The sequence below is a fragment of the Epargyreus clarus genome, unplaced genomic scaffold, assembly GCF_041222505.1.
Source record: "Epargyreus clarus isolate Ecla_fem2 unplaced genomic scaffold, WU_Ecla_fem_2.2 ptg000006l, whole genome shotgun sequence".
NCBI classification, from domain to species: Eukaryota; Metazoa; Arthropoda; class Insecta; order Lepidoptera; family Hesperiidae; genus Epargyreus; species Epargyreus clarus.
Genome location: NW_027332214.1, coordinates 8471227 through 8486744, shown reverse-complemented (window position 1 = coordinate 8486744; position 15518 = coordinate 8471227). Strand labels below are relative to the sequence as shown.

The following is a 15518-nucleotide window of genomic DNA, read 5'->3' as shown; positions in this document are numbered from 1 at the left end:
GGTCAAAATCTCTATTCAAAATCGCTATTTTATCCTCGTATTGCTCATTTACGCTATATAAAGAACCTATGAGTAAAATTCCAGCACTCTAAAGTTCAGCGGTTTCCCTTTGCGTTGATCTTTATCACAGCAACACTACTCATTTAGTTAGACAGTCATCTCGATGAGTTATATGTATATATTATATAATGTATGTGTAATCTCCTCTACGAGTTAGTTCCTTTAATGAGAAGGATTAAGCCATAGTCCACCGCGCAGGCCAAGTGCGTATTGGTAGACTTTACATACCTTTGACATTTTTTTTTTATTATAAATCTCTCAGGTATGCAGGTTTCCTCACGATTTTCCTTCACCGTTTAAGCAAGTGATAATTAATTTCTAATACGCACATAATTTTTGAAAAATCAGGGGTGCCTGGATTGGAACCTCGGACCCCTCGAGAGGCCGACTTTCTCACTAGGCTATCACTGCACAAGATCACGATACAAGTGAGCCCAACAGCCTTCAAACTTCGCTTTCTCTGTGTAAGGTTAGGGTGACGTCTGGCGGCGGCGGGTCCCAGGTGTCCCAGATGAACCTCGGATCCTCGAGAAGCCGAGTTTCTTAACCACTAGGCTATCACTGCACAAGATCACGCTACAAATGAGCCCAATAGCCTTCAAACTTCGCTCTCTCTGTGTAAGGTTAGGGTAACGTCTGGCGGCGGCGGGTCCCAGGTGTCCCAGATGAACCTCGGACCCTCGAGAAGCCGAGTTTTTTAACCACTAGGCTATCACTGCACAAGATCACGCTACAAATGAGCCCAATAGCCTTCAAACTTCGCTCTCTCTGTGTAAGGTTAGGGTGACGTCTGGCGGCGGCGGGTCCCAGGTGTCCCAGGTGGGGCGCGGCTTGCGGCGGCGGTCCACTGCGGGCGCGGACTCCCCGGAGCCGTCCGAGTACCCGCTGCTACACGATCTGATGCTGCAAGACGCGTGGACTTTGTGCTCTGCAAGATTACGATATACAGGGTGAATTTTTCAAATAGGCCTTCATGACTAAATCAGAAACTATAAGGATTAGCGAAAAATGCTGAAAGGAGTTACGGGCCGATTTTGATAAAAACTAAAACTGCAGTATTAGTTTTTTAAATTAAGTTTTTCCTTAGCCGGGAAATGAACGAGTTCATTTTGAAAAAAATACACTCTTTATATTGTTCCACTATCTGATAGTGTCGCTCATAAGGATCAAATTCTGGGAAATAATGTTATGTGACAAATTGCGTTAAGCGCTGCTGTGTTTTGGTTTGAAGGGCGTGGTAAGGGAGACATACTTTTCCGAGGCGTTCCAGCTTAGTCCTCAGTGGTAGCGGCACGTCTGTAGCCGACCTCAGGTAGGAATATCTAATCCTATCTGGGGTTGATTACAGATGTCCGTGGGCGGCAGTGACCACTTACCAGCGTTGTGGAGATCAGGAACACCGCCACCAGGACCACTGCGCCGACGGAGATACCCACGTCTTTTTCCAGGAGGACTGAAACGACAAGATTTTAAAATATTAATAATATAATTGCAGATTGACTGCTGGTCCTCTTATGATGGGATTTTCGGTTTCGGTTTGGGTTTAAATTCGAATCTTTATTCTCAAAAGAATTATCAAGAACTTATCTAATCTTACAATTAAGTACAATATTCGGCGTGCATACAAATATTTTATCATAATCTTAAATGTTATTTTCACATTACTAAAGATTTACAATGTGGTTAGTTTTGTTAAATGCAAGGTATACGAAGCGCAAGCGACGATTAATTACACGGATGCAGAGTGACTAGATTTTCTATCAGAAAACTTCTGTTTTCTGCTTCTCAGTTGAAAGATTAAAAACTTTTATGTGGCTTAAGGGCAGCCCTGTTTTAAACATTTCAAATCTCTAAAGGTGGTTAAACACTTTGTGGTTCGACTCCGTAGGCATCGCTGCCACCTATTTCTGCCTGATGTTAAGCGCTACTGTCTTCTGGTTTAAAGGTGTAGTGAAAGACATACTTATTTTCTTTCAAATTAGCCCTTGAGGATAGAAACAAATTTATGCCGACCCCAGGTAAGACTAGCCTTATATACGAGTGATTACAGATGTTTCTGGCCGGCAGTTGTTTTTTACTACCAGGACTGCAGGCCCATTTGCTACGTTTATAGTAGTCTGTACTATAAAAACACTTTGTTCTATTTTGACAAATCATCATCAACCCATTACTGTCTCACTGCTGGGCACGGGTCTCCTCTCATAATGAGAAGGATTAGGCCATAGTCCACGACGCTGGCCAAGTGCGTATTGGTAGACTTCACTTACATTTGACATTTTTTTTATAAATCTTTCATGTATGCAGGTTTCCTCACGATGTTTTCCTTCACCGTTTAGCAAGTGATCATTAATTTCTAATACGCACAAAACTTTGAAAAATCAGAGGTTCGTGCCTGGGATTTGAACCTCGGACCCCTCGACCGAGAGGCCGAGTTTTTTAACCACTAGGCTATCACTACTACTACATTTTGACCAAAACGGTACTGAGTTTCTATAGTATTGAAAAAATGGAAAACTATACTTACAATGCCACCAAGGTGGTGATGCAATTTCCAGTAAATTTTCCGTTGGCCTCAAGAGAAGAGCTCTGGAGCATCCGTATCTGTTGCAAGCGGAGGCTCCTGCCTCATCACCAGCTTTTAGTCTTCCCAGGGGACCTCTCACGAGCCAGGGACTCCCGCCGCCTTGCGCCAACGGCTGGCTGGTCCCGTAACCCATGGACCCACGACGTTCTAAGAGCAACGAAGCATTTGATGTCGACATGCGCCATACGGATACTTCGTAGTACGTCGCGTTTTCCACTAGAAAGAGTAGTATTCAATCATAGATTAGTAATACTCACTCCTAACAAGAAAATGTAACCAGTTTTGAGAATTGAAATAGTTGCGTAAAAGAGTTTCGTCAAGTCTCCGTGCTGAAATGTCCCTAAAATATATGAAATACTTATTTATTTACTATGTAAATTACGCAGTATTACTTATTTATTCGTAAATTTCCTCTAAAATGTTTTTTATTTGTCAAGAATTAAAAAAAACACATGACAAATAGCTGACAAATCAGCCTTTTAGTGGCTTCATTCAATTTCAAGGTGGCGAAATATCATTACTTATAAAAGTAATTATTCAATGTAATTATTACAAAGAAATATAGTAAATAATTCGCCAAGTACGAGTCGAACTCGCACATGGTAGCTTCCGTACTACCACATTCATTATATCTTACTTATTTTTATAAAATAACCATATCAAAATATGTTTTATCGTTCTTATTTGTATTTATTATAATATCAGTTATAGTAGTAAACGAATTGTAAACATTTCAACTATCGTTCTAGTACTTTTTAACAGTTAGATCGCGAAATGACGAAAAATACCGGTTTGTTGTATGGAGACCCCCTGTAATATTCAACTTTATTTTATTTTTGGTACCTATTTGTTGTTATAGCGGTCACCTTTATGCATCCTCTGAAAAAATTCACGTGTCTATCTATTACGGTGTCAGAGATAGAGCCCTGTGACTGACGGACAGACGGCGAAGTCTTAGTAATAGGGTTACGTTTTTACCCTTTTACGGAACCTTAATAAGATATATAATATATTATAGGGTTTGTGCTACTTTTTATTTTTCTGTAGGTAAGTTAAAGCGGTAAAATATATGTATGTAATACATAGACATTTGAATTTCTAGAGTATGAATAACGGTTTGAAAATAATTGGGGTTGCCATACAAGGAACTGCTATTTTTCAAAGTTTTTCGCTTTATCTATTGAACGGAAACGGCCACAGACCTGTATCTGCACCCTTAGTATAAGTTTTTACGTTTTTACAAAAATGACTGTTTTAGCATTTGTATACGTAGTTGCCCATACATTTCCAATCAGCGCCCCTAGCGGACTGTATCAGAACGTATTGGAAATATATGGGAAATGCGTAAACAAAAACAAATACAGCCATTTTAGTCAAAACGTAAAAACTCACACCAAGGGTACTGAGCTCTGCGGGAAATAAGTAGACAATTGGAATTTTCACAAAGCATTAACTTCTATGGTCGTTAGAATAACGAATAAAGATAAAAAAATAAATTAAAATTTAGCAGCACGGAAACCTAAGTGTGCGAGTTCGACTTCTATTTGGCCAATTAAACATAGATTAGTAAAGATATCTCACTGCCTTGTAATTGAACGTATATACAGGATGAATTTATAATCAAATTCTGGGAAGTAATGATAAATAACAAACTAAAGGAAAAGCCTGAACACCTTTCAGCATTTTTCGCTAATACTTATAGTTTCGGATTTGGCCCTGAAGGCCTATTTGAAAAATTCACCCTGTATATAATACTATTTATGTAACGCAAATTATATTTAGAGTAAAAAATCGCTGCACGTGTATATGGTATCAATCCTTTTCTTATGAATTTAAATCCTTAATTACGTACGTAAATATAATTTACGTAAATTCATAAGGAAAGATGATAACATTTACTTTTGCGGTAATTTTTATTTTAGTTTATCGTCACTTGAACTATTGCTCCCAATTCGATTAGCTGGAAACGAATGGAGGCTATCTAAATAAAATTGTTTTGTTATCAGCTATACATAATAATGACGTGCATTAAAATGTTTATGTAAATACCAGTTTCATTTTTGTTGGTCAAGTTTGAAATTGAATAATCATTATATATATAAATGAATAATTATATCTAACTAGTCATAGTGATAACATTTGATCTTTTATACGTTTTATTACTTTACTAATCAAAATATGATATTGTTTTTTCACAGAATTGAGGTGAATAATGAAAAATTTTTCCTTGTTTAACTTATTTTAACGATTACGTCTTTTTATGTCGTTGGCGGAGTCATATAGTATGAAGAAGTTATCAAAAAAAATACAGCCGACTTCCATGTCCACTACAAAGTAAGAAATGATTGAAACAAATGTTGGTTTAGTACATAGTTCTGAAGTTGGCGTTCAGTATATTTCGTTGGATAACAGCGTCCAATATGATTGATTTCCTGATTTCCTTATAATGGGACCATCTTGTAAATATCTTTTTTCCAACAAAAAAGTTCATCAAAATCGGTTCAAAAACGACGAAGATACCCGCGAACAAACAAAAAACAACATATATACGGTCGAATTGAAAAACCTCCTTTTTTAATTAAAAAGAGAAAATTACCTGGTATACATCTCATTTGAAATTCCTGGTACTCGAAAGCGAGGTCGCACTGTTGAGGCGTGAAGAAGATAAGAAGTATAATTCAGTAAGTAAGTCAGCATGTGATTGTCTTAATAAAGATTTAATTAAATAAATTACTTATTTAGAATAATATATGATTGACTATTTTTTGATTTTTCTTTTATTTTATTTTGAAGGTGGTAGAACCCTTTGTGGTTCGACTCCGGCGGCACCTCCGCCACGCCTATTTCTACCTGATAACAGCAATGTTAGGCGCTGCTGTGTTCCGTTTTGAAGGGTGTGGTAAGGGAGACAGACTTTTCCGAGGCGTTCCAGCTTAGTCCTCAGGGGTAGCGGCGCATCTGTGGCCTCAGGTAGTAATATGTAATCCTATCTGGGGTTGATTACATATGTCCATGGGCGGCAATAGCCACCTTCCATCAGGTGGACTGCATGCTCGTCTGCTACTCCTCCTACGTCTTGTTGAAGAATTTGGGATTAGAACCATAGGAATTTGGTGAATCAACACCCTCTCCCCCAAATCTTAGCAGTGACCGAGATCACAGCAGTAGCCAGGTTGGGTGTTTATGGGGGTTGATCTCCACCTCCCGAGAATCGGCTATAAAACTCAATTTTGTTTCGAGTTGATTATAGATGCCCATGGAGGACATTTCCCCTTACCATCAGGTGGATTTAATTTTCATTTACTACTTCTATCTTAATAAATAGTAATATGCTAAACGCCGTGCATATAATAGGCTACTTATGTCACAAGTATCGTATACTATTTTATAGCTCGTGTGACATAAACCCGCTTATAGGTACTTGTGAAATAATATGAAAAAATATGATAATTATTTTGAAACTTATAAATGATTGAAACTAAAAATTATGAACTAAAAAAAACGATAAAAATGTGACACGACTACTATGGTGTGTAGCGAAAATACACAGTCAAAACAAACAATAAAACTCGATAAAGCCCAACAGTTAGTCTTATATTGATGCTATTGCTTAGTATATATGTTATAGGCAAACTCCGAAGCTCCGGCGCTCCTAGGTTGGACTGGTCAATCCTCAGGTCAGACTGAATGACTTAGTCAAAGCCCAAACAAATGTAAATTTTCGGCCTTTGACTAAACAGTTTTCGTCAAACCTGGGAGAGACTAATTTGGTCAGGCAAACGTCAAAACACAATTTTATTAAATCGGGGTTTGACGAGTCAAACTCCGATATAGGTATGAAGTGTCTTATCTTCGTATATTTGGAAGCATTTTATCATTTAAGCAGCTTTCAAGTCTTAAGAACCGCTTAACTCTGCCAGTTCTGACACCTGATTGGTCAGCTTACGTGATTTTCACTTTTATATTTGAGATGCTTTGAGAGAATGCCGTGTGGCATTAGGCCCACCTTTTGTACGATGTGCAATAAAGTATAAAATAAATAAATAAATGCTTTGGAATATACGGAGGTTAGTTTGTAAGATTAGGTATAAAAAAATAACATTTTTAAAATTTTGATGTTTATTGTTTTAATAATTTAAAAAAACCTAACCTAACCTAACCTAACCTAACCTAACCTAACCTCACTCATCTTCAATTTTACACAATTACACGCCCGCACGCTCAATGAACGAACATGAAATGACAAAACAATCGGTCGGAACACCGCGAGAGACATTATGAACCTGTTTAAACATGTTCAGATCAACGTTTGACCGAGTTTTGCAGTCGCTTCTAGGATTGACTAGGCCAAAACCGAAACAGAATAATTTACTTTCGACGTTTGACTGAAAAGTTAGGAGCTCCTGGGTTTGACGAAAAATTCTTCAGGCAAAGGGCGAAATTGAAATGTATTTCGGGGATTGCCTGATGGCTTTGGCCAAACCTAGGATAAACCAGTCCTTCCGCGACGAGATTGTGTATCGGACTTTGACTATAACATATACACAATGGCAAAAACATTTATAAATACGTCCAAAATTAGTACATTAAGATACGCGTGGCCAAAGTAGCTTATTTTTGCACGGGGTGAAGTTAGCGCCCGAGCGCAGCGAGGGTGCTAAACGCCGTGCACATAATAGGCTACTTATGTCACAAGTATCGTATACTATTTTATAGCTCGTGTGACATAAACCCGCTTATGTTTGTGAAGTAATATGAAAAAATATGATAATTATTTTGAAACTTATAAATGATTGAAACTAAAAATTATGAATTAAAAAACCAATAAAAATGTGACACAACCAAAACCATTGAAATTTGATGTGAAGAAGTTGGTGGTGTGCAGTCCCTATCTCCCTGAGCTAGGGGTAACTGCCCCGAAATAAAAGATGTATACTGTGTTTAAGCTGGTATAACGTTAACTGAAAATTTACAGAGTAATAGCGTGCGGTCGCTTTGAACGTTTTTAAGGGACTGGCTGGTCGCTCGAGTATAAAAGAGCTCCCGCCTCCGTCGTCTTGGTGAGGGGGGCGGAGGAAGGTGCGCCCCGCACCGCTTCCCCGCACCCGATCGCGTGCGCAGGGCTGTGGCGCGTTCAGAAGTCTTGATTTAGAAAATTTAGTAATTTGTATCTAGTAGATTTTTGTGTTAACAAGTTTTCAGTTGGCCTATTCTTTTATTCGTGACGAGCTTTTGCCCGCGGCTTCGCTCGCGTTACGATTTTTATCCCCTATTTTATCCCCTTGGGGGTAGAATTTATTAAAATCGTTTCATAGCGGATGCCTACGTCATAACATCTATCTGCATGCCAAATTTCAGCCCGACCCGTCCAGTGGTTTGGGCTGTGCGTTGATCACTGTGTCAGTGAGTCACCTTTGAGTTATCTATATTTAGATAAAGGCAAATCCTACACCACAATACAAATCTTAAAATAATTAGTGGCATCTCCACCTAAACGTGTTAAAGAAACATGATAAGCAATCACATAATATATAATAGTGATACAATACAAAATCGATTATCCGGACCTCAGTTGTACGAATTATTTGTATCGCCAAACGTGAACAAGTCATTTTGTAATAACCGCAGATTAGCTACGTTGTGTGTGATATATACATTTAAATTCCAGAAAGCAGCCAAATCGTAACTAGAAAGTTATAATACAAACCAAAAACCCGATTGCTTAAAAATATAGCCTATTTTATCCCTGCAATTTAGATGAATACAACGACATATCATATGTCAATATTAGTGAAGTCTTTTAGGTTTGACAAAAATGAAAAATACATACGTACAAACATACGGTCGAAAACCATTGCCTTCCTCAATTGCATCAAATAGCTTTTCTTCATAAACGCAATTATCCAAATTTTCGATAATTCGAATGCCGTACGACAACAAATACTTCGCTTTATCAAGTTTTTACGGGAGTAGTATTATGGCTAATTTTGATAATGATTCCTAATTTAAATATGTCCTACTTTGGTGTGTAGCGAAAGTACACAGTCAAAACAAACAATAAAATTCGATACAGCTCAACAGTTAGTCTTACATTGATGCTACTGCTTAGAATATACAAAATGGCAAAAATATTTATAAATACATGCAAAATAAAATATTAACATAATTATTGCTTTAAACAATATAGTCCTTACTCACTGTTAATTTTCAAATTCTCGTATTGTAATGTATTGTAATGTACTATTTTTACAACTTCTCGTATTGTAATGTACTATTTTTACAACTGTGAGGGTATTGTACTGACATTAATACAGTGTAAAAATCGGCTACTTTGGACACGGAAAAGCGTGGCTAAAATGCGGGTTTAGGTCACAGAGTGCTATAAAACCAATTTATATACCTTAAATACATAATATGGAAAATTTATATAATAAATGATTATTTTCTACTCACTTTAGTTATACTTTTTAAAATTACAGGCTTTCTTTAAGGGTCAATCAATTGGGTTTTACAAAACACGTTTCAAAATTTTAAGCTTCTTTATTATAATTTATTTATTTATTTATTCACTCAAAACTTACATCTAAAATAACAGGCCCACCTAATGCGTTAGTGTAGTGAAATTAATTAAAATGTGAATAATTATATTAAACATTAATTGTTAATAAATACAAATTATATCCAAAAATCAAATCAAAGAATAAGTTTGGCCATACAACGTGGCAACGCGGCCAGCATTCTTGGGACTCTACCGGGAGGCAGTGATTTGGACTCATTGTTTTATATTTTTTTTTTTATATTTCTTTAAGTTTTAATATTTCTTTTTTGTTTAAATTATATTTTTTGTATATATTGTATATAGATTTATAGTTTGTAAATTGTTAGATAGATTATATTTTGTAAATTTAATTAATTGTGAGTAAATAAATATACATAAAAAATAAAAGTATTTAAAACTTCAAAATCAAATTAGTCAAAAAAATCCTTAAATATCAAATATATTAAATTAAACAATAGTGCAAGAATAATAATAATGTAAAAGTCCAATAAAATGTCAAACTATAATATCAATACGTGAATTTTATTTCATGGTGATCTGAAATATAATTGAGAATTACAATGTAGTATCCTTCTTCCCACTCGTCGGCATCGCGATTGTTTAGCCTTTTAAAAACAAAAAAGTTTTAAGACCACTGACACTGCGTATGACAGTGACACTATATTGACAGCTACCTCACTTCTTTTTCGCGCTTCCAAGGCATCGTGATATTATTTTTTCAAAGTTTTGTTAAACGTGTATAGTGAAGCAAAACTAGTGAAAAAATGGAAACTAGGAATGAAGAATCACGTCCGCGTAGTTGTGGTCGCAGTAGCAAGAATTTATGAAGCAATTCCTCGGATTGGATCACCGGTTCATAGGTTATGTACAAATCACTTTCCAGGTATGTAAGAAAATAATGTATTCATTTTTTACAGTTATGTGTGCACAACTATAAAAATGCCTAAATAACTAACATATGCTTAGAAAGAAACTATATTGTTTGAAAAACTTTCTCGTATCTACAACTTCAAAACTATTAACGCACGCCAATCTCGCTCTTGCACGTTACAGACACCAAACGGTGCTCATATTCGCCATTAACCGTAAGATGCTTGCATTTTTATGCATATAATTTAGCAATTAATGGTCCAAATATAAAATGCACCCGAGCCACGAGTACCACCCACCCGAGTACGAGATACTCGTGGCGTCGCTTTGTCGACACTAAATGGTTCCCATGTTCACCATTAAGCACGAGATGCTGGCCCTAACATTTATATGTGACAGATGTTCGAATATTCAAAGAGTCACAACCGTCGAGTACGAGATACTCCTAGTTTTACTTTGTTGACACTAAACGGTTCACTCATTCGCCATTGAGTACGAGATACTCGCGCTAACATTTCTATGTGGCAAGTGGTCGAATATACAAAGCATCAGAACCGTCGAGTACGAGATACTCCAAGTGTTACTTTGTTGACACTAAACGTTTCACTCATTCGCCATTGAGTACGAGATACCTGCGCTAACATTTATATGTGGCAAATGGCTCGAATGCTTCCATCACTAGCTATTGCACTAACAATACACAGTATAAAGCATGAATGATTTATAAGCACCAAGCTAGAGCTGCTACAACACAAGGTTATGCCAACCCTGTTATACCAACTCTGACAAAATAATTTTCAGAACCAGCTATAATTTCAGGAATCATTCATGGAGTTAATGCAAATAGCAAAACATATTTGTAACTATATGACAAAACAGTGTCCTAACAGAAATGGAAAATATTATGTCAACATACTGGGACAACGAGTGAATACAATAATATCATCAGAGTTCTCTAAAATTGGGAGGTATGTGTGAAGCAACTGGATGAATGACATATTCCAATGAGAACTGAGGAAATCAACCTGGTACATTTTGATGCTCTTCTCAGAATAAAACTTTAACTAGTGCTACCTATAAAGGTCATAATAGGTCATTTATGCTCCACCACAATACACACGATAAAAATATATGTAATACATGGTGGAGAACAGAAAATAGGAATCATCACATTGCTGGTGCGCTAACCCAAAACAAATATAACCCCGTGCATATAAGAATCTTATCAGGATTCACTGCACAGCATGATGCTCATGAGCTCATGTAACGGAATCATACTGAAGACATTGAAAGTCACTTAGCTGCATTACAAATGATAGAAGACTAGCTATCTTATCAGAAAACAATGTCTAAAATAGACATTTGTGACATAAATGTTTTATGCAGCACCCCGTTGCCAATTTTAAATTGGTTGAGATTGGTTGTTCCACACAAATCAATTGTGTTATATGATATTAAAATTTAATATATGACGTCAAGATAAAAATCTTACAACATTGATGACAAAATTATTTTTGTATACTAGTTAATCCAATGCTCGATCTCAAATGGTAATAGATGTGCTCTTCACATTATCACATACACACTGGTGTATATACATGACAACTGTTTCATGTTAACCTGATATAGAACAGAAGGCATGTTCTCTCAAAAGAACCACCTCAGGAGGACAATGATTAAGCAAACAAGACTCCGGCTTATTGATACTGACACTTATCTGTCCAATATATTTGTAGTCACATGAAGAAAGAATAATATAAGTATCCCATATATTGGATCCAGCGTCTGAAGTCCTAGCTTTGATAGTAGCATTCTGTGTTAATACCTCAACACAATCGAGCAGAGTTCATTGATTTGTTATGGATACTCTATAGTTCCTACTCAATTTCAGCTGTTTTATAAGCAAATACATGGCTCAAAGTAAACAATATTACATGGGTTATATTGTAGTACCTCTTACTCACATATATACAAATTATGTATAATAAAAGTTAATCAGTTACCAGCTATATAAAGCTGTTTGATTTGATATCTTTTGGGCTAGGTATATATGAATATCCTAACATCCAGATTAGGTGTATTTCAAGATATTGCGGATTTCAGGAAATACTCGTATTATTAAGGTATAACTCTAAGGAGATTTGTATCAAGGAGTACAATCAGAACTATAATGCACCACTTAACTACTGGTACAGAGTACCTACTTAAAGTCATTGAGCTTACATAATATATATAACTCTATTATATATAGATGTAACTTGAATTGAAGTTTTTAAATTATCTATTTAATACACTGGTTTACAGTGATAAAATCAATCCAGAAGTCTGGAGTTGTCTTTGGACACAAATACCTTTATGATTTATTCTAAGGCCAGGTACTATAACAATACCTGCAATACTATAACAATACAAATGTGCTAAATAATAAATGTCCATACTTGTAAATAATTCAAAAACCTTGTTTAGTATTACTTATTTATGTGGCATATGTGACATAAATGCAAATATGTGAATGTCAAGAGTGAACTTTATGTACAAATGTGAGAATTTATACAAAATTAACATTTTGGATTTGGTTACACTTATCTTTCAGTGACTCAATAGGAATAAATACAGTAATAATTAAAGGTTTGGAAGTTCAGTCCACAAACATATGGTTAATTATTAAATATCTGCACATATTTTTCACTTTTACTGTACATAACTGCTTAAAATATGAGGTTGATCATCATGAAAAAATTGACTAAAGATTGGTAGTACCTATGTAATGTTTTACAACAGAAGCCTGGTACTCCCAACATTACAAAATGCAATCAAATAATAATATATTATTTATATTGTTGCTTAAACATTTCCTTTAGCAACACCGGGTTTATATAGAAACATGCATCATACATTTATACACCAGTCATCAGGTCAACAAATAACACAGCAGCCCATTAACCCTGGAATAAAGACAAGCATAATATGAGAATTGCTATTGCACTTAAGTCTTTATAATGTCTATGTTAGTTACACTAAAACTGAAATTGTTATCATTTCATAATGAAGCTTAGGCTAAGGGTAAATAATGTCCACCATGGTAATATGTGACACATTAATGATATAAAATTAATAACAATATTATTATATCATGTGAATGGCCAGCCATTAATATGATATCTTCTTTGGGTTTTTTTGTGCCTAGCGTGTATACCTAGATGCTCTTATAAAACATAAAACAAAGAAAGTAAGCTGCATGTCCAATCAATTCTCAAATGTAAATCTAGCATCCCTAGAATTAATAGGAATTCCTTAGGGGTATGTGTGATGAATGTTACTATATAGGACTCTAACATTACTATATAGGACACACATGGCAGACATCTTACCTGGAACAAAGAAAACTATATTATATATATAAATAATTATTATATATAGAAGATTTATCTAATTTCCTTTTCTTAAAGAATTAAGATGGAGAAAAATGTGGGTAATAACTTTATAATTTATCACTGGCAGAGCTGTAACTAGAACCTGTTGTGTTAGTAATCATTACAGGCTAAGTAAGCCAGAACCCCACGGAAATTATAAAATATTTGACTTATTAAAACTGAATTAATCCTGGAAATGCTCAGCACAAATACTTTTGAGTAAAGATAAGCTTTTCTGGTCTAGTCATGAATGGGGTTTGAAATAATCATATACATAAATACTGTTATGAAAACTGATATCAACTTATACATACACATAACTGATAGTTACACACATTTTTAGGAAAAGATGTTAGATCGAAAGTCAGATTGGATTTCAAAAGGAAACGCATCATAAGCTTTCCAACCAACCATATAGATATGTAACTTTACAGAGGGCATGCATAAGCATGGTACAGCAAAAAGTATAAGTAACTTTTGCAAATCCGATACATACCTACAAAAACAGGAAGTCATATAAAACTAAAATGTTTCATTGATCTAAGAATGATCATGTCCCTCTTGAACATGCACACTAATATAAAGAAACAAAGTAGGTATAACACCCAATATTATACCGGGTATACCTACAACATAAAATATAAATTTATCTCACATGGGACATATATCGTCCCAAGATCAAATCAAATACCCAATCATAATTTGTCAATAAATAATGGTATTAATTCCTAAATATTCAACATGGGATGGCTTCCTATTTTAATAATATTGGAATACATACAATGTACCTACTGGTTCATATAAGTATAGTATTATATAAAAGTACATTATTATATAATGCACATCACATATGAAACATATTTATACATATATTGCTACATAGCAAAGGAAATAGTATTATTTGTGTCAATAAAATTGACCAAGTAATTAATTCTACACATAATTATGACATACTATGGAGGGTAGAAAACATATTTTCGACCTTGTATGTATTTATTTTTTGCAAGGTGCAAAAGCTTGAATTGAATAATCATTAATACTGACTAAATTGAAATATTACTATTATTATTATTGTTGGCCAATTTTAGTAATAATATATTTAGAGCAAAATATTGCATTATTATTGCACTGAATATTATTTCATCTGATTCAGAGGGAATCTCACTTAGTACTATGTGTTTCAGAACATTTCATCCATATTATACAGTAAGAGTAAATATTCAGTTAGCAATCCTAATAATTATGTATATTTTATAATTATACCTCATTAAGAGAAAAAATTCTTATTAATATGATATTTTCATGTTGTATTTTTATATATATTTTATATATATATTTTATTATTGAGAATAAATCTCACTAAGCACTATGGATTTCACAACATCTCATCCATATGATGCAGAACGAATAAATATTCAGCAATGTAATTAAATCCATATAATAATATATATGTATGGTAATAAATCTTTAATTTAATTACATGTTCCACTGTTGCAGTTGTCTCTAAACATCTACATTGTAATTCTCAATTATATTTCAGATCACCATGAAATAAAATTGAAAATTAGACGAGCTTACCTGTAAGCGAAGTCTGATTATAATTTTATGAATGGTGATCTGAAATATAATTACCCACCCTCCCAAAATCAAAACCCATACTGCAACAATAAGAACAAAAGAGTCTCCTAGATATAGACAGCATGCATATTTATCAAGGAGACTAAGTTGGAAATGATAGACTCTAAATTAAGTGAGGTAGCTGTCAATATAGTGTCACTGTCATACGCAGTGTCAGTGGTCTTAAAACTTTTTTGTTTTTAAAAGGCTAAACAATCGCGATGCCGACGAGTGGGAAGAAGGATACTACATTGTAATTCTCAATTATATTTCAGATCACCATTCATAAAATTATAATCAGACTTCGCTTACAGGTAAGCTCGTCTAATTTTCAAATATAAATCAATCAAATGAATGTCAATAATTAATTGTCAAAATTACAATACTTAACATAATAAATAATAACACATAAATT

General features: G+C 34.7%; 1 protein-coding gene and 1 long non-coding RNA gene across 2 annotated transcripts; both read right to left on the bottom strand.

The window, feature by feature from the left end:
• Positions 1-1321: 1321 nt before the first annotated feature.
• Positions 1322-5372, bottom strand: LOC140742906 (uncharacterized). Its single transcript, XM_073073976.1, has 3 exons — positions 5241-5372; positions 2585-2860; positions 1322-1513 (listed from the first exon to the last, which is right to left on the bottom strand). The coding sequence occupies exons 1-3, from the start codon at positions 5254-5256 to the stop codon at positions 1389-1391; spliced, it is 417 nt and encodes a 138-aa protein (XP_072930077.1). The 5' UTR covers positions 5257-5372; the 3' UTR covers positions 1322-1388.
• A 7173-nt stretch (positions 5373-12545) lies between these two features.
• Positions 12546-15127, bottom strand: LOC140742907 (uncharacterized). Its single transcript, XR_012102310.1, has 2 exons — positions 15065-15127; positions 12546-13444 (listed from the first exon to the last, which is right to left on the bottom strand). It is a non-coding gene; the product is annotated as an uncharacterized LOC140742907 (long non-coding RNA).
• Positions 15128-15518: the final 391 nt, after the last annotated feature.

Excerpts from the sequence above, each read along its gene's own strand:
- LOC140742906 (XM_073073976.1), bottom strand. Across the intron at positions 1,514-2,584 it reads ATCACCACCTTGGTGGCATT|TCCTCCTGGAAAAAGACGTG; the intron begins GTAAGTATAGTT and ends TTGTCGTTTCAG.